This window comes from Lepisosteus platostomus, chromosome 4 (assembly GCF_059453375.1).
Source record: "Lepisosteus platostomus isolate fLepPlt1 chromosome 4, fLepPlt1.hap1, whole genome shotgun sequence".
Taxonomy (NCBI): domain Eukaryota; kingdom Metazoa; phylum Chordata; class Actinopteri; order Semionotiformes; family Lepisosteidae; genus Lepisosteus; species Lepisosteus platostomus.
The window spans coordinates 66,693,418-66,718,382 of record NC_142614.1 but is presented as its reverse complement, the minus strand read 5'-3'; the positions used below and the strand labels follow the sequence as shown (position 1 = coordinate 66,718,382).

Genomic DNA, 24,965 nt, shown 5'->3' with positions numbered 1-24,965 from the left:
TCAAAACAAAAACAAATACGTGTTTTGCGCACATTACCTTGAGGTGCAGAGTCGGCTCTCATTTACAGTAGCAATTTAAACTAGGTGTGTACTGGGGACATGGGGGTTAAGGGATTGCATATTACTGCGATGTTCCCATTTGTGATGACATTTCCATGTTCAGCCTCACTCGCAGCAGTGGTATAAAAGTGAGCCATCTTTCGATCGGTACTGTATGCCGCAGACGTGCTGTTCACAAATAAGTCATGCTTCGGTTATCTACTTCCTTTTAGCTACTGGGCTGTAAATGGCCAGCTGCAGGCTTGCCATTCTTGAAAGAGGAAAGGCTGTTTATCTCTGTGGGTAGTGTTTTTGTTTCTCTGGACACCTGACTAGTTATGATTTTCTAAACCAATCCCTAGTACAGTACATTTCTTCGGTGAAGATAGTAGAACCAGAAACAGGTGGCTTTCACCTCCTTTTGTGGCGATGCTTCCAAAATGTACTGGCTTTTGAAAGATTGGACTTAAGGAACGACATAGTCAACAACTGACTTCCACTAACAAAATCCAAGACGGGCCTTTAGGTTTGTAATTATTACAACGATGTGCCACCGTTATTGTTATTGTTCATCACCAGTGGAAATTGTGTTTAATAATCATGCATTATACAGCGTGTTTACTTATAAACAGTAACTCCAGCATGCTGTTTGGGGTACTGCATGTATTAGTTGTGCTGTGGAGGATACTTTGACTGGTGGGATGGGATCATCTTTTTGGTTCTTTCCAAATATTTGAAAACATTCCATGCAGTTTCTTAATTTCAAAAGCACAGGTGATAGGGGAAGATGTGGAGATTGAGTTTTAGCTGATGTGTGGGGGCGTTCTGACACACTATGGCTGCCGTCACATCATCCAGTGCGAGTGTCCAGAAAGTGTAAGCAATTATAATAATTATTATTATTAATGTCTCAGACTTTCCTGTTTGTTTTTGCCAATTAACTTGAAACATTGTTAAAGAAAGTAACACCTACATCTTAAGAAATATTACTGGTTAACAGCCCAGCAACCCCTTCGTTTTTATATGGAAGAAAAGTATGTTAAGTATATTAAGAGTCTACAACTGTATTTAGTCTTTATATTACCTTACATTAATTTTCTGTCTTACACTTTATTTATTTTTAACTCTAAACTGTATTATTCTTTCAGGTAATAAGAAACACAATAAATGTTAATTTTCTCAGACTTGCTTATTAAAATTTCATAGTTAATTTTCTGCTTGAGGGTGTCTTATACAATGGTTTTGGCCCTTTATACATCTTATGAAAAAGTCTCACTACACATGAAAAAATAGTTTACAAAGGTGATTAATTATCATCTGGTAGTCTTTATCATTTTTTTATTTCAATACACAATAATAAAATAGGAGCAAAAACACAAAAATAATACGTGCTAAGGATGTATAAAGGAGATCATTCTAAGGAGATCGGACAATAGCCTTTTAAGGGTGTTATGCCTTGATTTTCTTGTTGATATTAAGTGACCAGTATCTTCTAGTCATAGGCAGAAAGTAGTTTATCAGTCTGCTTTGCTACTTTATCAGTCTGCCTTCTTGCGTACTTTGTCATTTTACATAAGTCCCAAACCAAATAAAAAACGTACTCAGCTCTGAAGGACTTAACGAATTACTATTTTAATGTTTTATAGTAAAAATGAAAGGACTTAGTTTTGTCTTTAAAATTTAGTGGTAATAGTGGTAACACTGAGTTTATTGGACACTTGGAATTTTTTTTTTAACAGAAATGAAATTAAGCCAAATGTTAGAACTCTGTTTCTCCTCTGCTTATAAAATGTTCAAACTAAGGTTAAATGTGTGCACTGCTACAAGCTGAAGAGGAAAATTAACTTTCAGCATCAACCAAAATTACGAAAATTACAGTATTGTCTAAGGACCATGCATTAATCATACAAATAAATAAAACATTGTGTTACTAAATCTTCAGATTTGTTTTTTGTTTTTTTAAATTGGGAAATACTCTGAGGAAAACAGAAGAGGTGCTCCAATTTGAAGTATATGGCTTTTAGTAAGATGGCTATATGGAATCTTGAAGATTGTGCTCTGTTTGGAAAGAGCTTTTCACCAATTCCTTTCAGATTTCCCTGCATAGTCTTGTTCTCTAAGCTTGCTCCTTCTGACTGGAAAACGGGGTGGAAGTCTCTTAGCGCGAGGTCTTGAGAATGTGAAGGTCTTTTCAAATTGGCATTCTTTAACTCTTGCTTTTTGTGCTGAAGGTGTATTTTTCAGAAGTCAACAATATCAAAAGCCAATACCGTTAAAATAAATCTCCATAACATTAATTCATTATTATTTCTTTTTATATATATTTTTATCTCTATTTGAGCCACACTCTCTTACTGACAGCTCGTCAAGCATACAGATACTGGCAGTTCACAGAGTTTATTTTGTATTTGGCAAGCCAAGACTTCCCAGATCTACTGAAGTCCATGCAACTACAGTAGGTTTTCGCCATGTGGTGACACATTAGGGGAACTGTATTGATCATTGGCTAATGAAATAGATTAGGCTCCAGCCGTGTCCAAACAACTTGATGGGTCAACTTGCTCCTTAAATGACTTTTATTTATTTTTTTTCTGTATTGATTACAGTAAGTCACAAGGGGCTCTTCCTAAATATTGTCTTAATGTTTTGACTTTATCAAGCTGAGATTGTCATTACAGCTCCTTATGGTATCCATCACACATTGGCATTCCAGGAATCCAATATGTGCACATTTTTTTTTCCAATGCAAAATGAGTTTTGTTTCATGTTTCAAATCCTCCCACACTAATGGCCCATTTGTCAGTTACACGTGTAAAGCCAAACCTTGCAATCCAGTTTTTGAATTCTTTTCATGTTTTCCTATTGGATCCATTGATCTGGAATGTGAACTATTGGAATTTTGAAGCCCTCTTTGTTTTTTTTGTCGATAGCTCCTAGTTCTCTATGTGTAGCTACTTTTTAGTTCCAAACTCTCTAGAATCAGAAATTAGTAAACGGCTTGATGCTTGTTTTTTTTAGATGGCATTTTAAATGCTAGCCATCTGTAGTTATCCAATAAACTTGTAGGGTCTGCGCCTGTGGCTGGAAGGTTGCCGGTTCATATCCCGTAGCCGACAGAGGAATTCTACTCCGTTGGGCCCCTGAGTAAGGCCCTTAACCCCAACTGCTCCAGGGGCGCCGTACAATGGCAGACCCTGCGCTCTGACCCCAGGCTCTCTCCCTGTCTGTGTGTCTCGTGGAGAGCAAGCTGGGGTATGCGAAAAGATGAATTCCTAATGCAGGAAATTGTACAGTATAGGGCTAATAAAGTGATGTAATGTAATTGTGATCTAGTTCAGTGTGATCAATAATGAATGCAAGAGGCTTTAATGGTCTTTTGTTTTATTCTGCATAAAGTAATTTTTTTTTGTTCTTTTTAACATATAAAGACATTTTCAAAAAAAAAAGTATCTTTATAATTGTTTCAACACTTTTGTTTTAAATTATGAGGTCCAAATGATGGGTTTCAGATGTAGAAGGCTGAGATTCATTTATTTACATGATTCTAAATTGTCCAAAGTGTTCTGAGTTTTTAGGAACAGGAAGGTTACCTAATCCAAGGATGTCCAGTCCTGGTCCTGGAGGGCTGCTGCGTCTGCCGGTTTTCAAGGTCTCTTTAAAGCAGTAACACATGAAGAGCTAAGGGAAGCTATTAAATTGGTCCTGTTTAGCTCGTTAAGATCCATGTTGGATTGAAAGCCAACAGTCTTTTAGGACAAGCATTGGATACCTCTGAGCTACAAGAATTGAAAATCTCAGTGTGCAATGATCAGACTTTAAAAAGAAATCCCAGAGCTTAATATTTTGGGCATTCCAGACCAAATTCTATTTTGATTCAATTAGAATTCTGTTGTTAATTATAATACATTCTTATATTTGGGAATTAGGAATGGGTCTGTAGGTCAAGAACTGGATATCATGGGAAATCTTAACTTACATTTTTCCAGACTGGGAAAGACAGTGATGGCAGAAGCTGAAACTGAAATGTTTGTCATCGGTAACAATTGCTTTCTTACTCATTTTGCAGAGCACTCACTTGACGGAGTGGCTGTACTGAAAACACTAGGGGTAAATGGAGGTCAGCAAACCATTAGGGAACTGGGATACAGTATTTTGTGCTCTGAAATACATTTTGAAAAAATTGCAGGTAGAGTACAAAACAAAGATTTACAATTTCAGGAAAGCAGACTACAGATGAATTAAAATCAAGCAAAAAAGCCTAGAGTGATGGCTTATTATTTAATCAGTGAAGACAAACATCTATGGAGAAAGAACATACTTCATAAAAAAAGATGATGAATTGTGAGCACAGGTAAAAATTATATTAAGTAAGAGAGATGAAAATGAATATTGCAACAAAGGCTACAAAAATGAAATGTTTTTCAGTGTTACAATGACAAAAGAAAGGTAAAGAATGAAGTGTCTCAGTGATAAAAAAGATAAACTTTTAAACAAGGGAAATGGCTAACATATTAAGTACTCTGTTATTTATTAAGGAAGAAACCAGAATGTGCCAGGGTGAGGAAAAAAATTGTACTTTAATATAGAACAGGCTTAAGTATTACAGATTTTAATGTGGTTTAACGGTATTCTTCTTTAGAAACAGTTTTCATTTGGAACAGGAGGCACATCTCTATACATAAGGTTGTGGGAGTCTGGATCAAGCTGAACAGATGTTGTTGAAATCTTTACCGATACTTTAGCCTTACCAATGCTTCATTGCCTGCCATTCTACTAAAAAAAAATGTTTTTTCTATCCACTCAAAGCACTTTACAGGTAATGGGGATTCCCTTCCATCGCCACCAGTGTGTAGCCCCACCTGGATGATGTGACAGCAGCCAGAGTGCACTAGTACGCTCCCCACACACAGAGTAATGAAGTCAGTTCATAGATGAGGATAATTAGGAGGTCATGATTGGTAAAAGCTAGGGGCAAATTTGGCCAGGTCATCAGGGTAGCACCCCTCGACTTTGAGAAACGCTCTGAGATTTTAAATAACCATGGAGAGTCAGGAACTTGGTTTTACGTCTCATCCGAAGGATGGTACCCTTTTACAGTTTAGTGTCTTCATTATTATACTGGGGCATAAGGACCCACACAGAGCGCAGGGTGAGTGCCTCCATACTGGTCCCACTAATACCTCTTCAACCTTAGCTTTACGTGGAGGTCTCCCATCCACGTACTGGCCAGGGTCACAGCTGCTTAACTTCAGTGGTTTTCCAGTTATGGGTGGCACAGTGATGTAACCAAGTTTTGCAGAGTTACGATCATCAGAGTTACAATGAGAGGGTTATACTATGCAAAAGGAAAATCTTAAGCAAAAACACAATTCTAGGAGCATTTAAGGGTTAATACTATCTTTGAAAAAGATCTGCTGCCTTGTAAGGTACCTGTGTGGACCTCCATAATAAAATATTGTGGTACCTCTACTCAGAAACAGTTCCATCTATATTAATAAACATAACAAGCTTCAAAAGCACTAGCTACCATGTTCCTTTTTTCTTTGTGTTTTCTATTGCAAATTAAAATTGTCAATACAATACAATAAGCAGTAAGTTATCAGTTTTCAGGAAAATTATTTTTAGCTAGTGGCTTAATTTCTTCACAACCAATACAAACCACTTAAGCTAATTTTTATTCAGACTCTTCATATCTGAATTTCAGATGAAGTTAAATGTTAAACAAGAGGTTGAAAGTGAAAGAGGAGGTGACCTCTTGATTAACATTATCATTCACCCAGTTTTGAAAGTAAGTGCAGTGTGTTATCTTGTATAGCCTACTACACCAGACCTATGAACTTCTCAGGCCATTAAAGATTACATAATCTACTACGAACAAACCATATGCTTAGCATTATTGCGCTAAAAGATCAATTGAAATGCCATTAAATCATCATGCTCAGTAATTTGTTGTTTTTTCCCCTTCTTCTACCTTCTGTAAACAAGATTGTTGTAAGATGCATTCAGACTTGTTTCCAAAACATTGTAACAAAGTGTATTTCTGATTAACGCTAATCTTTCCTTCTTTTTTGGCAAGCAGAAAACCGTGCAATGGCAGACCTACATGTGTTTGATGTTGAAGAGACCTTAAACATTAAGAAAATTGTATTGTGTTGTAAGGCACAGAGATTGTAGGTTTTATTTCATGACCCTTTCTGTTGTGCAACTGTAGGTGCAATTTTAGGTTTGCCCGAGAGGTGTTTATATTAGACATCTATAAAACTTTGGCTCTAATCATGTCTTTTAAGCATTTTAATCCTTGTGTAATTTTATATCAACAAAACAATGATTGGCAAATTTTCTTTCACACTATACATAAAATATGAACATTTGTTATGGGAAGGAAGCACATGGAGGGTGGTGTGGTGGCATTAACCATTGCTACCTCAAAGCAATGGGGCCCTGGGTTCAAATCCTGGGGTGTTCTTTTCGTGGTTTGTATGGGGTCCCCCGAGGTGCTCTGGTTTCCTCCCACAGTCCAAAGCCATATTGGTAGGTTAATTGGCTTCTGGGAAAATTGGTCCTTGTATGAGTGTGTGCGTGTTGGTATATGTGTATGCCCTTGGATGGACTGGTGTCCTCTCCATGGAAATCTTTTGAATAATAAAAAGGAGGCTATCGATTTTGAAATAACATACTGCATAGGGCACTTTACCGGTATGTCAGACGTGCTGAGAGAAAATGGTGGATTTCCAAGTAGTAGGGAAATAATAAAGCTCTGTACCAGGATCCCAGTCCTGTTGTCGATCTTATCTGGGCATCCATACTGGTAAAACATAATGCTGTAGTATAAAGCCGGCATTTTAAATCTCGCGAGATATGCCACCTTAGTTATGTTTGCCAAATACGTCAACTAAACAGGTTTGTTTATTTGAATAAATAGGGTTCAATTATAACTACTGTTGTGCTTAGTGAAAAGATCTTGCAGCTTACACTCACAGTATGTTACAGACTCCATTTATTGTAAAGAAGTGCTGTTCTGTGAACAATGAAAAGAAAGACACATTTCATTACCCCTTAATTTCTATACATAAAATAGCTGCCTCTTACAGTAACTATGTACATTTTGTAAGCTGTATTGTCATGTTAAACCCCTTTTTCCTTTGTTAATTTTGTTACTGGTGATTTTTTTTTTGAAGAGGTGACTTACAATAAAATAATGTATTCGAATCATTCAAGTTTTATGTGTTTATTGTTTCTCCCTCTCCCTAATTTCATGCTTGGATCACTGCTAACAGTACTGGTGCACTGGCCCTTGGGTGTTCCCTATGCAAATGCAGGGTAGGCTCAGCTCTGCTTAGCTTCTCCAGTGTGACAATATCTGACTGGTCTGGCTGCTCAGAAAGGGGGCGAGATAAAATCTGAAGAATGCAGCATGCAATGCAGGTCTTCAGCAGAGGTTCCTGTTCACAGCAGCTTGCAGTAAATTGAAGACTCACATCCTCTTGCTTTGGAAGTAGGATAATAGTGATCAGAATACTTAGCAGCTTGGTATCGGTTATAGGTTGTGGTATCAGTTTTTCTCTCAATATCCCACATCTGTCTGGGGAAGTATTTACATTGACTGCAGGGTTTTACTAGATAGCCATGCTCTCAGTTTTCATGAAAAAAAGGCTTTTGTTGTGGGAAAACAGGAAAATATGACTTATTGTGGTTTAAGACACTCATTCTGATGGTTCCTTAGAGAGGGTTTAGGTTAAATTTCCTAGAAACCTATGCTGCCACCAAAAATGTTTCTAAGGGAGATTAACCCTTAAAAAATGAAATATAATTAGCACATTTTCTCAGCTTATCTAAAATTAAAGTTGATTTTTTTCAAAAAATAATCTAATGTGGTTTTAAAAAATAAAAATGTTTTGGCTGTAAGATTTTGCATTATGTACTTGGAGGTTGAAAACCATCTGACTCTCAAACCAAAGATTCAGCTGCAAATGACCAGCAAAAATCTTGTGCTCTCTTCAAGGCCTAAATACAGACTTCTGACAACTTGTGATTAGCATTGCAAACCTAGTTAGTCTAATTAGCAAGTTTCTCAAGTTTCTTGGCCTTCATTTCTCCATTTAGGGAGAGATATAATGGACAGTTCTTCTGCAGCCATTACATTTCAACAGCCATTCTGTTTTATTCTGTATTTTAACGTTATATATATCGTTACACTAAGATAGAATCAAAGAGTTTCAACAACCTAGTGGGATCCGAGGACTTCTCTGAATGTTTCTGGAATGGGGGAGCATACATGCATGAAGCTTCCTACATATGTATCTTAAAGTAAATCTGAACTGGTTTATTCTTTATCTACTATATAGGGAAACACTCTTATAGAGGTTAAGATCACAATACTGGTGCTGAATCTGCTGAGCTGAAGAATTCTAGAGGTCTGGTCTACAGTCGGTGAAGGGGAGCTTTTGGGTCTAACTGAAGCAGACATCTGAGTGGGGGCCGTTTTCTTCACTCGGAGTGTGAAAGGCTCAGGAGCAGTGTAGTGTGACAGCATAACAACGCCTTTACCATTTTGTATTGTGCTTTGACGCATCAGGGCGGCTCAGCGCAGCAGGGAGGCAGTTTTTTTGCCTTTGCCGCACTACTGTTGCTGCCCATATGTCGTAACAGCTGACATTAGCAAAGAGGAACTTTCCCCTCCTACTCCATGGGGTTTGGCGCGTTAACCCCATAAAGTCCTGCCTGTATTGCAGCATCCGGCGGCCCAGTTAAATCAGATGCCTCAGATGTTTGTAGAATGAAAGCACGTAATGCCAAAAACTGGACCGTGGTTAAAAACTAACCTGTTTGATTAAACAAAAACACAGGTCGTGACCAATTTTATAATCTGTCACAATATCAATCCATAAATGTTTCATTTTGCCTTAACAGTTGGTGGGCGTGTTGCTTTTGCATCGTTCAGAACAAGTGTTTTTCTGTAACAGTACCAGTGTAATGTTAGAGTACATATTTGCTAATATATTTTAATGTTTTTTTTTAACTTGTGAGACACGATGTCGTCCATTTTGTGGTACTTGTCATTTTCTCGATAGCGTGGCAGAGCAAAGTCCTCAGCTCAAAAGATGGTGGGGCTTTCACTGCAGTATTATTACAGAATGCATCTTGGGGTGGGTTTATCTGACTAATTCATTTACCAAGACTTGAGTATATCGACAGAGTTCTGTTCTGGGCAGTAGAACCTATGGATAACATACTTTTAATAATGTACTGTTTTTTTCCTTCTGAACAGGTCCAATGTCATTGTGAGCAGGAAGATGTGTGTTTAGAATGCTGTGTAGGTTTTTGCCAGCATCTTCTGCCAAGGGTTAGATCAGCTGTGATTACGTTTCCTAGTTATATGGCCTAATTTTATAGCACTAAAAGCAATAAAAGGTGGAATGCACTAGTTGGAGTGAAAGGCCATTTAATGTCTTTATTCCACCTTATTGTCTTGCTTTATGACCATCATTTCTTGATGTAGATGTTGGCTTCCTGTTCTAGTCAAAAGCATACAAGGGTTTTATTTTCTGAATCAAAGGTGACTGATTGCCGTTTGATTGCAGCTTTCCCTCTGGGATCAAGCTCTCAAAGCATAGCCTAAATCTAGGCTATATTAGTCATTTACTTATCTTGCACTCTTGCTGCTTTTATGTTAATCCTCTTCTGGATTTTTTTAAAATGTTATAAACAAAGCCATGGTGCTTTACTTTTACGGTAAGACAAATTCCAAAGGTTTCTCAGGGATCGAAGCATGATTTATTTCTTCTTTTTCATGATACTAACACATGAGCAAATCCATATTTTTGTGAGTTCTATTTTATATCGTGACAGTTTTAATAGAGAACATCAGAAAATAATGCAGTCTGAATGAGAGAATGTGCTAGGATATATTTATGTGTTCCACAGCTTTCAGGTTGAGCCTTTTATTCTCCATGTAGTCTAAGTAGAATAAAAGCTCTGCCAACTGGGTTTTCAACAAGAATCAATGTGTAATTAATCACAGAAAATATGAAAATCCTGGAAGAAATGGTATAGGAGCAACAAATGAGTATTGGAACCAAAAGCATCTGTTGCATTTTTAATGCAGAGTGATTCATCAATGAATAATTGACTAGTCATAATTTATTGGACTGCACTTCTCTGCTGTAGTCCTCCTGTTTGAGGGAACATGCATTCTGGTGACTCAGACGTTTCATGATGCCATTCTGGCAGAAAGAATATGGGTTGCTGTATGAGTTACAATTGCCCCACCTGCTGGATGTCATGAGCACTGGCAAATGTCAGTCAAAGACTATCTTTTAGGTTCTAAAAGGGGATGTGCCAAGGTACTTTGTCTGGAAACTCATGTGACCATTGACACGAAGAAGCACACTCCATCTCTGGAATGTCTTCCCTGTAGATTGGATCTCATTTCATCTGATTTGGACCCCCAGAAGATGGTGTCCAAAGTAGGTCTGTCACTGATTATGAGATCCAGCACGTGGTGCAACTGTATCTCATGCAGCAGCCTGACGATTATGACTGTCCAAAGCAGTATTAATCTGGTAAACCACTGGAATGCATTTCAAAACAGTGAAATGATGCAGAGTAGTCAATACGATTTATCTTTTCATTTACCTGCTCATTTTAATTTCTGAGTTGTTTTTACTTTCTAAAATACCGGTCTATAGAGTTTCTGTTTTCTTTCTAGGGAAAACCAGACTTAAACACCGCACTTCCTATCAGACAGACGGCCTCCATTTTCAAACAGCCGGTGACCAAAGTCGTGAATCACCCAAGTAACAAAGTGAAGTCAGACCCTCAGAGAGCAACTGAACAACCACGACAGGTAAGACCTGCGCATTTCTATTCTTGAATCTTCTAAGGTTTTTCTTGCAAATGTCTTCAGAACCTCTCTTATATCTTTTGTCCTTTCAGAGTAAATGAGAGTTCATTTTTAGGGGCCTGCAGAGAACATGATTAGTTTTCTTTGTGGTAGCAGGCTTAGAACAGAGGAAATCATATACACTGTAATACAGGAAGTCTCTTTAATCAATGCCTTTCTTCGCTGGCTAGGCAGCTAGTAATTTTACTATGTCTAATAGCTTCATGGATCCTCATTACAATAATATTTTTTATTCCTATGAAGTGAAATAGGATTGCAATGACTCATCCTTTGTCATATTTTGAAATGCTTGTATGTGGTAGTATATGTTATATTCACAAGTACTTTATCTTTTTTGTTTTTGATCTATAATTTGAAAACTTTTCAATTGAACTCTTCAATCATAATTTAATCATCATTTTACTGTCTGTGTACTGTGACCTTTTAAAATCCTGGCTGAATTTGATTTCAGAGTTTAAACTTCGTGCTAAACTTAATTTGTCATGAACAGGTACTTACAGTATATCTTTAATAAGCCCAAGAATCGCACTTTATGCATAAGGAAAAATTATGATTTTCAGAGGAATTGTCAAATTACATATATCAGTGTTGTAACATAATACAAAATTGAATCTAAATGTCTTGATGTCTAGGCATTTTAAGAATCATCTGTCAATAAATAATTCAATAACACTTTGACTATCTCTTGATTTTTGTATCTATCACATGGAAACAATGGACAAGGACACACTTGAACACCAAAGACCATGCTTTGAATCTACCTACTGCTCCTTCTAATAAACAACTAATGGACTAAGGTTTTAGTTTGCATTGCATCTTTGTCTTGAACATATACTTTACATATAGTACTATGCAGACTGTCTACCTCATTCTGTTAGAAAGGTTAATGTAACTTTATTATTTTTTCTCTAGACCATAATAAAGCCCACTGTGCTCTTGACAGCATGGATATTGAAAGGTTTTAGAGTCCTTAATGAATAATAATGCATCTGTCAAGTAGCCTAAAAATAGCCTAAAAAACCTGGCAAAATCAATTTGAATGAAAGGGGTACCTTATCCTATTAACTTCGCACTCAGCAGAATGCTTATTGCTTTGGGGACAAGTAGTACTATGTGATGTGTTGCATAATGTGCTCATTACCTAATTGCACCATCATGAATGAAACTCGAAACACAAAATATTTCTTGAGTTTACTTAAGGCAGGTGTTGAAAGATATCTTCTAACCTACTGTACATGTTCAGAGTGCTATTACAGGCTTTTGCCAGCAGAGGCTGCCAAGCTCACACAAATAGTCCTTTGGTGAAACATTTCCTGCTGTTGACCTCAACCTGAAAAAAAGCCAACAGAAGATAACTTTTAATAAGAGGGAACAGTGAGCAGTTCTTGGAATCGATTAGCTGCTTTCTGTTTCTGAGTGCTAATTGTATTATAAAGCTGTAATTGGAATCTTGCTGCTGTACGGCCACCCTGTAAAGATAACGAGGCTGGAAAGGTAATTACAATGAGACTACAAATAGTACCTTGTTCTGTGACTGGTAAGCTGTTTTTTCTTCCCTTGACTGGTTGAGTGAATAAGCATTTAAGTACAAGTTAATGTTTTTTTTAAGGACATCTGTGTATTTTGAAACTAATCTTAACGCTGCCTGTCTTGGTTTAATACTTTGTAGTGTTACCCTGTCCTTTGCGCAAGGTAGGGAGCGTCCCAGCACATTGTGTGGAATGAGGTCAGCAGCTGTAGGCTGCATATTTGTGACTTTTGCCTTGCACAGATTTTGTATTTTGTAGTCCTGGAAAATGACTGTCATGGTAGGGTTTTGCAGGAGTTAGTTGGATGTAGCCCACGAGTCCTTAAAAAGGGTTTATGTACAGTTGTTGGCAAGACCAGTGTTGTTACTCTTTTTGCGTTTTTGTGTCACAGGGGTGATAAAAAGAAATACTGCTCTCTTTGGACAGATGGGCATTGGCATAGAGAAGATGTTGCTCCTAGGAAACTAATTTATAACAGATGTTACACTACCTTTGTAGACAACCAGCTGTGACCATGTAGTTGCTCAAATTGCATTGTATATTTTTACAGACCAGACGGTCTGTTTGCCAGCAGCTGATAGACTGTGATGGCCAGGAATTAAGGCAATGACTACACCTATGCTGGATGGTGCTTCTTTCACATTTACTGTCTAAGGGCTGTTAATTACTGTTCTCATCGGAGAAGTAGACAGATTTCCAAAGCTCAAAAGAAACCAACTTCGTTGCTTTATGTGATTTGCTAGTGACATTGTGTAAGCTAGGTAGTTTGCATTTCAGTGATGCACAAAGAATATTTAATGCTACATTTTATGTTTCACACACATGCAAATGTTCTGCTACATTCGGAGCCATCTATCAAGGCTTAGATTCCCTAGTTCTTTGGCTTTAGAAAGTGAAGATTCATGACTAGCTGTTTTTTTGGTTTCGTTTGAACTGAATACTGTAACTAGTGCACAAAATATTTGGTGTCTGTTGAGAATTTCCACTGCCTTTTGCCACCATTCCATTTTCTAACCTGCAGACACTGCCCTTTTTAAAGTCCACTGGTTCTTTCAAACTTCCATTGCCTTGCAAGGTTTTTTACAGTCTGAGACTAAATTGAGTATACTGAAACTTCTGTATTTTTTAAGTTCCGTTTGTTACGTTTTGATTTTCTGTTTAAGGTTTGCTTAGAGGGAAGTAATTTATTTCAAGGGATTAAGGGATTAAGTATTAGGTTAATTGCAGTGAACCTGCAACTGTAGCAAACCTACGGAGCTGATGGTAGGTAGCACAGTCGTAATATCTTTGGATCATCCACACTTGTCTGCTCAATCGTAAAAGAACAAAGTTGGAGATTTATAAATGTATATATCTCATTTATATACTGTATACTGTGCTAGGGATTAAGCATTGTTGTTGTTCTACCAAATAGAAACGGAGTTAATCTGAATCAGAATATTTGAATCATGTGTACCAGTACGCTTATATTTTATTTTGTGGTGCTTAGGAGTTCTGATTTTACAATGTACTCTGAAATGCTAAATCATCGGTTTGTTTTCTTATACACATATATAGTATATTGTTTATATATGTATGCAAATGTTAATGTTTTAATATTTTAGCACACATTTTTTAATTAAAAACTACTTCATAAGGGGGGACATAACAATATGTAATATACCCCTGGCAAGACCAATAAGCCTTAACCCTGAAACAGCTGCTGTTGGTTTGAATTTGAACTTTTGGTGTATTACATTGGCTTCGGTCCTCGTTGATAATTGAAGCATACTACTGCTACAAAGGAATACTCTACTGTATTAGCAATGTAGCCATTGTCTATACTCTCATCCCCATCACTAATGCAGGCAAAGAAATGATCCTGTTCACATCAATAAATATTTTCTTTATTGTCATGACCATAACCTAAGATAGGAACAAGTAATAGAGATGGGAGAAAACACGTCGGCTGTGAAGCCTTCTTCAAGTACGAGGGCCTATCTTAGATAACCTTAGATAGGCTGGCAGTATGCATGGAATGTGAAAACCACCTTTTGCTTGTATCTTCTGGGGCTTGCATATCAGTCCAATAAGAACCATCAACATCACTGTGGCAAAGTGCAATTCTCCGCAACATACATCAGCTTTTTCAGTACCAAAATTAATTTCTCTTTGCTTTCCTCAATATGTATCTCATTATGTACTTGTATACTATAGGTTAGATGTGCATTTGTGTATGTGAAACTGATTACACCTTTGTTGCATGTGAGATAAGCCCATTGTATTGTATTTGTAATACTTATTTGACATTTACAATATATGCCCCATTGAAGGGTGCTTAAAATAATCACTCAGTGTAAATATTGGTTTGGTAACAAGCTGCTACATTCTGGGACTTTTAGATGTGTTAAAACTATGCATAACTAAGTATGCTATTAATATTCATAGTCTACAGCAAGTGTTACACTTAGTCCTATACTTCAGTATCCTCTACAGGCTATTAGCTGTTGCTCTGAGCTCGTAGCAACTGAGAATGTTTTCAGAATGGATCTGGGGGCTTATTCCAGAAGCTGGGTTCATTACAAATGGTGTTTCCTTAGCAAACGAGTTTAGTGTGGAAGTCTATACTGACCAAAGATCATTCCCTTTTCTCTGCTTTCAAGTTTTTGCAGTTGACCCATTATGATTCATTGTCAGCAATTTGTGATTTGTTGTCAAGTTGAACTGTAGTGGAAGGGTGTCAGCAAAACTGTTCTCTGTCAAGCTTCACAATATTCCTGCTCAGAAATGATTTCACAGTAACCGTTTCTGTAACTCCAAAAGAACTGTATTGCTCCCACTTGACATTAGATTTTATGATACTTTAGTATAGTGGCTGTTTTATAAACACTGTGGGAAATAAGATAGATCTAGTTTCCAGCACAGAGGTCTTCTTATTGTGATTGTGAAAGCTTACGTCGTACACAGTAGTTTACAAGTTTGACATTCCAGTAGCTAATTTTATGTGGTGTTGTGTGCCAGTAACATACAGTAACATATTTTGGCAAGAGAGGATATTGTTCTTTATGAGAAACATCTACCAACCTCCTAATGGAGTTTTTGAACCTTGAATTTGCTTTCTACCATGACCATGGTGTTTACAGTCTGTGGAAGACAAACAAGGACTGCTGTATGTTGGTGATTCTTTGTGTCTGTTTCTTACATTACATTACATTTTTTTATTTGTAGATTGATAAGTAATGTTTCATGTTTTAGGGAAATAAAGGGATTTCAGCGGCCTAATAGTTTCATTATTGCATTCAAAGGGGAACTCCACAGCTGTTTTTTGTGTTATAATTTTCAGGGTTATCATGAATCAGCAATGATGAGTGCATTTCAAACCACAGCGAATCTACCAAGTATACAGTAATGTGTACAACCTCCAATTTACATCACAAAAAAGACAAAGTTTCAATGTATGCGTGGCACCATGTTGCTGTCATTGTATATGATTCAGAACGAGGCAAGAAAACATCCAGTGACATCAGTGCCCATGTTTATTACTCATCTTTGGTCTAGTTGAATATCCCTTGGAAAAGGAAACAGTTGGACTTTCTGCTGATCTGACCCTTGTTTTGTGTGCGACCACTATGTTCTGAAACAGACAGATATTTGACAGTGAGGCACTGTTAAAAATATATCAGTGGGTTCAAAAAGATAAGAAAGGATAAATGTTAGGAGACCATGTTTCTTATTTGCTTACAGTGACTAGTGAGCAGGAAGGGCTGTTTTCACGTCACAATTCGAGCTGTCGCCTGGCTTTTTTGCGAGACTGGCAAATTTTTGTCTGCCTCTGACAACATGGCAACCATAGAGTACTTTCACAAAGTCCATTATTTTATACTTAATTTGAAATGTGTAAAATGTTGTGATACGGTCAATTATTTTATTACTGAGTTTTAATAGCCGGCCTGAGAAATTGGGGCTGCAGTTCCCATTTAAATTGGCATTGCTTAAACACTGTAATGTGTGAATAGATTGTTGGAAATAAAAGTGATTTCCTAATTGTACATTTTTAATTTGTTTTTAAATGCTATCGATTTTTTAATATATATTTGCATGTCTTTATTTGGATTTGCCATGCTCTTACTAGGTCGTATAGCAGTTTAAACAAAGAAACTTGTATTTTAAAGTCAACCCTAGTCTAAATTCTGAAGGTTTTTTTTGTCTTGTTCTTAGTGCTACACAGCTGGGAACTGGCAGACTGTACTTGGCTTGTAGCTGCTCTTGTCAGTTTTCTTAGTCCTTCACTGAGCCTTTCTTCTAGTCAGTAGCTTTCAAGACTGTTACCTCCTGCTGACTGGAAACTTCCTTTTACATGTTTTGGTTGCGAGAACAATCTCAACAATCAATATCCTTTAAAGTGCATATGGAGCAGCCTTTTTTCCATGGAACCCAAGAGGCGACCAGTGTTGAAACAAATGTTTTCCCTTATGTTGTTCCAGCATTTTCATTTCTTCATCTATCACATTTTTGGTTGTAACAGTGATAAGATGTATGCTAAGCATCCAATTAAATGATAAAATTCACAAGATTGAGAAAAGATTGAGCTCTGTAGTAGCTGAACTAACATTTAACTGAACATATGTATTATGTATCATTATGCTGATTAATATTTGTTATCAGCAGTGTTAATCAACAGGGAGTCTGCTGTGATAAGCTTGTTGCATTACTGTCCACAGCTGGAAGCTAATACAAGCTTTACGTCAGCGACACATTCAGATTCAAGTTACAGATCTTGTGGGATTCTGTCCAATTCCTCTCGTAGAACCTGTCCAATCATGTTCCTGTACATTAGAGCCTGAGTCCTAGAAGCTTAATATCATCCCAGCTTATCCTACAGATGTGCATGTGCAGTGAGTGGGATATCCATGGCAGTGGCATGACAGTGAGGCTCTGTTCTCCCAAGAAAGTCATTGTTACAACAGCAGGAAGGCATGAGTTGCCCTGCTGGAATGTTGTCTCATCAGGATGGGTCTACTGGAAAGGCAGTGAACAAGGCTCTTGGATGAATGTTGCACCATGCAGTCAGGTTGCCGTGACCCTCTGCAAGTTGAGTGCTTCAGCACCTAGAACCATGGTTCAGAACCCTGGTTATGGGGGAACACTGTGCTGATTTTTATCTTTATCTTGTCTTTGGTACTTTCTTGATTAGTCTCTTATTTAATTTAGTTCTTCAGTCAGTCCTGAGTGTCATACATGTCTTGCTTCAAGAATATTATTTCTAACCACTTCATTATACAGAAGTTTATGCAACCTCTCCTCAGCTTACTTACCATGGGGCGCTGCGGTGGCTCTGTGGCTAAGGATCTGCGCCTGTGGCTGGAAGGTTGCCGGTTCGTATCCCGCGGCTGGCAGAGGAATCCTACTCCCTGGGCAAAAATGCCCCTTAACCCCAACTGCTCCAGGGGCGCCGTATAAATGGCTGACCCTGCGCTCGGATTCCAAGCTTCTCTCCCTGTCTGTGTGTCTCCTTGAGTTAGGGTCTGCGAAAAGACAAATTCCTGATACAAGAAATTGCATACGGCCAATAAAGTGATCTTGTCTTATAATTCCTGTTTTTAGTAGCTTTTACTACTTCAGCGTCAGACAAGAATCTCCTGTGCAGACTATCACACTTAGACCTCCTCTTCAATAATGGTGAGGGAGAAAGACTTGTGATTCTCCAGATTGTGGCTTTTCACTGACGATGTAGCTTTGGCTGTAACACCTTGGTATTGCCGCTTTGAATGACCCAGATAGAGTGTTGATGTAGTTCTCTTTCCAACACACTAATGGCATACAAACATTGTTCTCTTCATAGGCAGTGCATATTAGTTCCTTGAGTTTTCTTTTCTGATTTCACCAGACTTGGTTTTCAACAGGCTAAATCACCTCTTCCCTCATCAGTAATTAGCTTTCTCACTATTGAGGACTTTCAATCATGAATTATCAACTTTTCAAAAGTTTTTTGATGCTCAATGTATATTTTATTCAGAGTAAAATTAACTTAAAGCAATTGATGTATTTGAAATAATTTATGTAATGAGTACTCAGTATCATCTATATAATAGATCTACACTAATTGTTGACCTTTGCTTCTTAGTGTGGATAATTGTGGCACATTAAAGATTAATAATGATGCTTAAAATTCAGTTACATCTTTGCAAACATTAACAAGGTGCATTCATATAGCTTCATTGCATATGTATGCTTTTAAAGCAAGGAAAGGAAACTTCTGGGAGTTTAACCAGTGTCATTAGATTTTTTTGCTTTATCTGATAGAATAAAAAATACAGGTATTTTAGACCTATTTTATATGTGTATTAGATCCAAAGCGGATTTAGCAGAGAATTATTAAACCAAACTTCATTCAGAGCTGCATCTGGATTTGTAGGGTTGGTAAAAGACCCATGTGTAGTGTTGCATAGAAACCTTGGTCAAGATAAATGGGGAAATTATGGAGCCATTAAGAAAGTGAATTTATCAAGAAATACATTTTTACATTAGGAAACAAAATGCCTTCCCTCAGCACATTATAATTTATTAGAAAATCTAACTCTTAATTTGTTGTTTTAATCCAAAGAAGAAAAGATGCTACTATAGTGCTGCATTTTACATAATCAGTGCACTTGCATTTTTTATTCATTTTTTAAAATGCTCATTCCATATGTTCTTGTATGCTACTTGTGTGACACTTTCGGTGCAGTTTTAAAAAGAATGATGAGAGTGCAGTGCTATATCCAATGAATCCTCCAATTAGAGGGTTTTGTTTTTGCTGACTTTATATGCCGAGAGGCATTGTCACTCACTGAGGTGCAAGATTGAGATTCTCATTGTTTGAATCCTTTCACATGAAATGCAGCACATTTTGTGTGCCTATCAAACAGTGTTCTGTAACTGACATAGAGGTGCATGATTCTGTACACTCAGTCTCCCGTCATCTATAATTTGGATGACAACCAGTGGTTGTCTGATTGTAGGCAGGTGTGCTAGCTTTATCTAACAACTTTGCTATCTGGAGCCTGTTCAGAATTCACCAGCACTTCAGTGCATGAAACCTGTCTGCCAGTAAATCGTGCTGCTAAGTTTTAGACGGCTGTTTAAAGAGTTCCATTTCAGAAACTTTACAAATGTGAGGAGGCTTATCAACTCATCTAGCCCATTTAGGCAGCCCTTTGATCCAAAAATCCCATGCTACCATTTCTTGAAAGAAGCCAGGGTGTCAGCTTCAACAACATGCCCCAGTTGCTTATTCCATAATTCTAAAACCTGTAGTGTAAAGAGGCGAGTCCTGCTGTGAGGTGTAAGTGCACTTGTGAGTAGTTTACACCGAGGAAAACCTATGAGTGTGTAGGTGTTTACAGAAGTCTTTCTTACTGGTTAGATAGAATGCAACTATGAATGCAGATTTAAAGGGATTGCTTGGGGTCTGTGGCAATTAGATAAGATGTGTCGTGATGCAAAATATTGTGGAAGACTACAACAAGCCACCCAGCCTGTCTGTTGAAGCTGATACTTCTATAAAAAAATGCCTGGATGAGACACTTGGATCGATTAGATACTAACCGCCAAACGAGTCAGACTGGACAGATTGCCTCCTTTTGTTTGTAATCTTTCATATTTAATGTTATTTTTTACGTTTATATGGTATGCATGTTTATATCATAAAAGCTTTACAGAGAGACGAATTCATTTTTACCATGCATAAAGTAAACTTATTACGCTACACAAGTGCAATTACCTGTAACAAAACTGTTGTTGAAAGTGTTTTTTGGGCTATTAAAAAAAACCCAAATTACTGTGGTTACAAGGCCTAATTTGGTATCACTAAAATAAAACATTGTAACATTGTTTTAAATGTTAGCATCAAGAACTGTCAAGCTACAATAATATTGCACAGCGTCTCCTGTTTTATTAATGTTAAGAGTTGCAGAAGAGACAGAGAAATAGACACGGGGCATTAATTAATTATTCTTTTATCCCCTGTGTGGAATTCCAGCCGTTTGGTTAACTGTTAACATGCTTATTTGATAGTTGTTTACACTGATGTTGATTTTATTGACCTTGATGGAAAGATAATTTCTTTTGATAGTTGTGTAGGTTGCAGAACTGTACCACAGCAGCAAGACAAAAAGACAAACCTATAAAATGTTTCTATGTAGCATGTTGTATGTTTCTGTTATCAGTCCTAAGAAATTCTAATTGAACCAAAGTTGTCTGTGAAATGTCATGGTGTCTGACCCATTCATAATCCTTGTGATAATGCCTAGCTTAAACCTGAGCACTGTGGTATGGTGTCGCAAATAGACTGAGAAATCTCCCCTTTTCCTCATGGCCACACACCAGTCCATGGAGGTCAACAGCGTTTTCCATCCAGAAAAAAAGCCCCAAAAATCATAGCAGCCTGTTTCAGGGCCTGTGCACTAGAAATTAACTGCCACTGACCTTATAGGAACTCATTCAGCTAAGTAATTTCTTAAAACAAGGTTGGGTTTTCCTAACTGTGAGTAAGAAGTTTCCAAGAAATTACAAAGAAAAAACAAAAAGTGTCTGTTAGCAGAGAGCAAAAACAGTTTATCGTTTTATTCATTTTTAAAAAGATTTAAGGGACCATTGGTTTTCATTCCCCCCCCGATCACAATTACTTAATTGAATTGCTTCAATAAGTATCCGGATCACCTGTTTATCTAGGTATTAATCAGTTGCTAATTTAAAAGTACTTATTACATCTGCAGAATTATGGCTCTTAAGGCCTGGAGCTGTCCATCTGTGAGCTAATGGGTCAAACATGCAGTTATTTGCTGTGGTATTCACTCCTGGGCCTGGAGAGCCAAACCTTCACAGTGGTAACAGATGCAGTACCCTTACTGGCTAACAGTGGAAACAGTGATAGTATAGACTAAATCATTCATTTATTTGATGGAGTAAATAACACTTATGCAGGGGAAGATCGTGATGTTCTAATTGTGTCTGGGAGCAGTTGAAAGAAGGTGTAAAGAGAATTTAACAGGAAGAATGGAAGAGTAGCCAGGCAACTGTGCAAAATCAAGTTCTTTCAGATACTGTTAATTCAGATATCTGAAAACCTGGTGGGGGCATGTTTGTGAATGGAGAAAGATGAAAACCAGAGATTAAAAAGAAATGGTATCTCTTTGAGCAAACTCCACTGAGCCATTTCCCTGCCTTTATTTCCTTTTATGATAGGGAAATATTAACCCTGTGGATTTTTTTTATTTGTTCTTTTGATGCTCATACAAGCATAACCTATAGATCTTGGATAAGCTGCTTGAGTGTGGCTGTAGCATTAAGCACCCTGAATTCAGAAGAAGGTCCTTTCTTTTCATGTATCATAGTAATTCAAGATCTAAGATAATTTGTGTTTTACTTACACTGATTCAGTGTTAATGCCTTCCTCTTATTAAGTTTGGTTAGTGTTAAATCTTACTCTATGTTTTTGTATGATGTAAATAAAGTATTGCTTTAATGATACTTGAAATGCATAATATCTTTTCTAAAATACTTTTCTACTTTTAAGAATTCTACATTGTTAGGAGCAAGAATGTAAAACTGCTTTTTTTTCCCTTCCTTCTGTCATTCTGGAAGGTGAAGTCTTTCTTTTAATAGAAACAGAACTAAAAAAATGTCAAGCATGCTAGAAACAATTTTAAATTATCTTTTAAAAGTGAAACATGAGGTAGGCAGTAGGTTTTTGCCTTTGTGTATTCTATTTAAACAGAAATAATAGTAATTTTATTATTAAATTATTATTATTTAGGTTTGATGATGTAGAGCTGCTAGAGCATGTTTTTCTGAACCAAAAGGCAAGATGAAAGCTTGCATAAAATCTCATGATTTAAATGAATCATTAGCTATATGAAACTTATAAATTATTAGTGAACAGATCATTACTTAATTTTTCATGCATCATGCTTCATAGAGTCAGGCATTTTATTCGCTTAATAGGCTTTAGTGAAATATTTCATTCCTTTATCGAAGAATTGCTGCGTTCAGTACTCATCATCGAATATTCTTTAAGTAGATTCAAGGAAACTTGATTTCACTTAGCAAATTAAGGATTCTAAACAAACATTTTAGAATCTGACAACACCTAAGTTGCTGAAATGAGTTGAAGACAGCAGTGCAGGGGTCCAAGTCCACACAGATGTATTCAGTTTTTGATAACAGAATCTGTTACAAAGCATTGTAAACTTTTAGATTCAAAACAAAAGAATTCTGGATTACAAAAGTGTGTTTGTAGTGTTCTATTTCAGCAGTACAGTCAATAATTAGGATTTTGATGGGGTGTGCTGGCTTACTTCCTTACAAAGCCAAACAAAAGAATAGAGAGAGCAAAGTGAAAGCAAGTATTTTTGTTGTATAGTAAAGCAATTTGTATTTGTGATCATGAGGTTAATGTGAGTGCTAAATGCATCATACTATATGTTTTTATGTTTTATTTTTTAGTTTTCAGTCTCCTACTCAGTCATTCATTTTTGGAAGCTCAACTTACATGAAACAATTTCAAAAGAAAAGAAAGCGTTTTTTGGAGATAAACATGCAGTCAATATCTGTTTGGAAAATGAAATTCTGCCCCATCATCTCCTCCCGTGCAGCGTATCAACCTGAATTACTGAAGTATTTAATGAAGTGTAAACTGAAGATAAAAAAAAAATGTTATTGAACCTTAAAGCATCATAGACCTCCAAGTTCAGTTCTTGACACAAAGGCATCTGCTCTTCAAGCTCTGAATGTTTTTTCAGTAAACAAGTGCACAGCAATTGGATCCAGACAGCTCAGATATACAAGCATCAGCCCAAAGAACATTGTGCTGTGTTTTCATAGGCCATATATTTCAGAAAAAGTCATAAAGTCCTGTGTTTTGGCATCTTATCTTCCAGCAGCACATCTCTGTAGTATTCTTCTGATCAGACTCTTTGCAACTTTTTGTGTGTGTCTTGTTAATTTTGTTAGATATATATTTTTTGCAGATTTCCTATGCATTTCCTTTTTCAGGCAACCAGGTTCAGATACCCAGTATCTCTTTCTGTAAGCCTTTTTTCTGTGTCTGTTCCTTATGGTGCAGGAGTCACTTCCTTCTACAGTACCTGTCCTGAATGCACTGTATGAGTATCATCCAGAGGCTGGACACAGCAGTTACTGCTGATGCACCATGACAAAGGCACCTAGTGGGATACAGGGGGTTGTTATTGTCAAACATACTGCAGATGGATTCACTGACACATCCTCTGGTACGTCTCTACCAGACTTTTTACATCTAGAGAGGCCCCTGACGGACCTTAGTTGGCACATGGTACTACGCTTTTTTGAACACGCACTTTCCTTTCCTGCACTCTTCAGAAAGGTTTTTACTGAGTGAGCCTCTCAGGAAGACTGTAAAACCCAAAAAAATTAATTGGATTAGACCACAAAAACATATTGGCTATCTTTCACTGCGTGCTACTAAATGAGAAAAAATAATGACTCCTTGCCATATTTTATTCCTTGATTTATATGAGAAATTTATGACATATGGAGCATTACCCAGACCTTCATTCTGGATTAGAAACTAGTTGGCTACAACCTTAGGTGTTGGCTACAAGCTTAGGCGTTTACTCGCTCTTTTTCATTTTGGAACAGGGATTTTTATAAATTTGTCTGCTTTACTTTGATTTGCACTAATTCCTAATAAATATTTGGCAATGAATTTATCAGTAGGTCCCAGCAATCTGTGATGAAAGCAGGGAAATTTATAGATAAAGAAAGTATTTAGATAAAGCAGCCTGCTTTTTCTGAGATTAAGACTGCTTATTAGTCCATCCATTTTGTAACCTGAATTCATCCTATTTAGGGTTGTGGGGGAGCCAGGGCCTTTCCTGGCAAGCAAGAGGCACAAGGCAGGGCACAATGGACAGGGTGCCAGTCCATTGCAGGCTACACACAGGCACACGCACACCAGGGCCCATTTTCCCCAGTTACCAATTAACCTTACAGTACAGTATGTCTTTGGCCTGTTAGAGATAACCACAGCATCCTGCACAAACAGGGAGAGCAAATTCTACACAGATCGCATTCCAGGTCCAGACCTGAGCTCAGGGCCCCATCTCTGTGAGTCAGGAACGCAAACCACTCTGCCACTGTGCCTCTCTACTAGTCTTCCGCCATTTTTTGTCTAATTAGCTTTGCGCATTTTTCTGCAGTCCAATCCATAGATTCACTAATGTCTTTGCATCCCTGAACCAATTACTATCTTCTCATGTTTTTGAGAACTTTTACCTTTAGACTTAGATGTTGAAGTGAGATGGCCAATTATATTATTAAGGATTCTGTATACCTGGGGAGGGTACATGTTTCCCAGTGAACTTCTGTATTGAATATTTAGTTTTTTATATTTATTGTAAAAGCTTCAAAACAACAATTATACTGGAATCAATATCAGTGAACGGTCTCTCCTAATAACTTTGTACCCCTAAACAAATAACATTTTCTCTTTAAAA

The 24,965-nt window shown here is 37.2% G+C and overlaps 1 protein-coding gene across 4 annotated transcripts in view; it reads left to right on the top strand.

The window, feature by feature from the left end:
• Positions 1–24,965, top strand: part of mbd2 (methyl-CpG binding domain protein 2) — a 54,626-nt gene that overhangs the window by 14,838 nt on the left and 14,823 nt on the right. For all 4 annotated transcript variants that reach the window (XR_015936078.1, XR_015936077.1, XM_088630336.1 and 1 more), the window contains exon 3: positions 10,748–10,885. Coding sequence is in view for 2 of the 4 variants with exons in the window: in XM_088630336.1 (XP_088486462.1) it covers positions 10,748–10,885 (138 nt within the window). In the remaining 2 variants the exon portion in view is untranslated. The remainder of the gene's footprint in view (positions 1–10,747; positions 10,886–24,965) is intronic.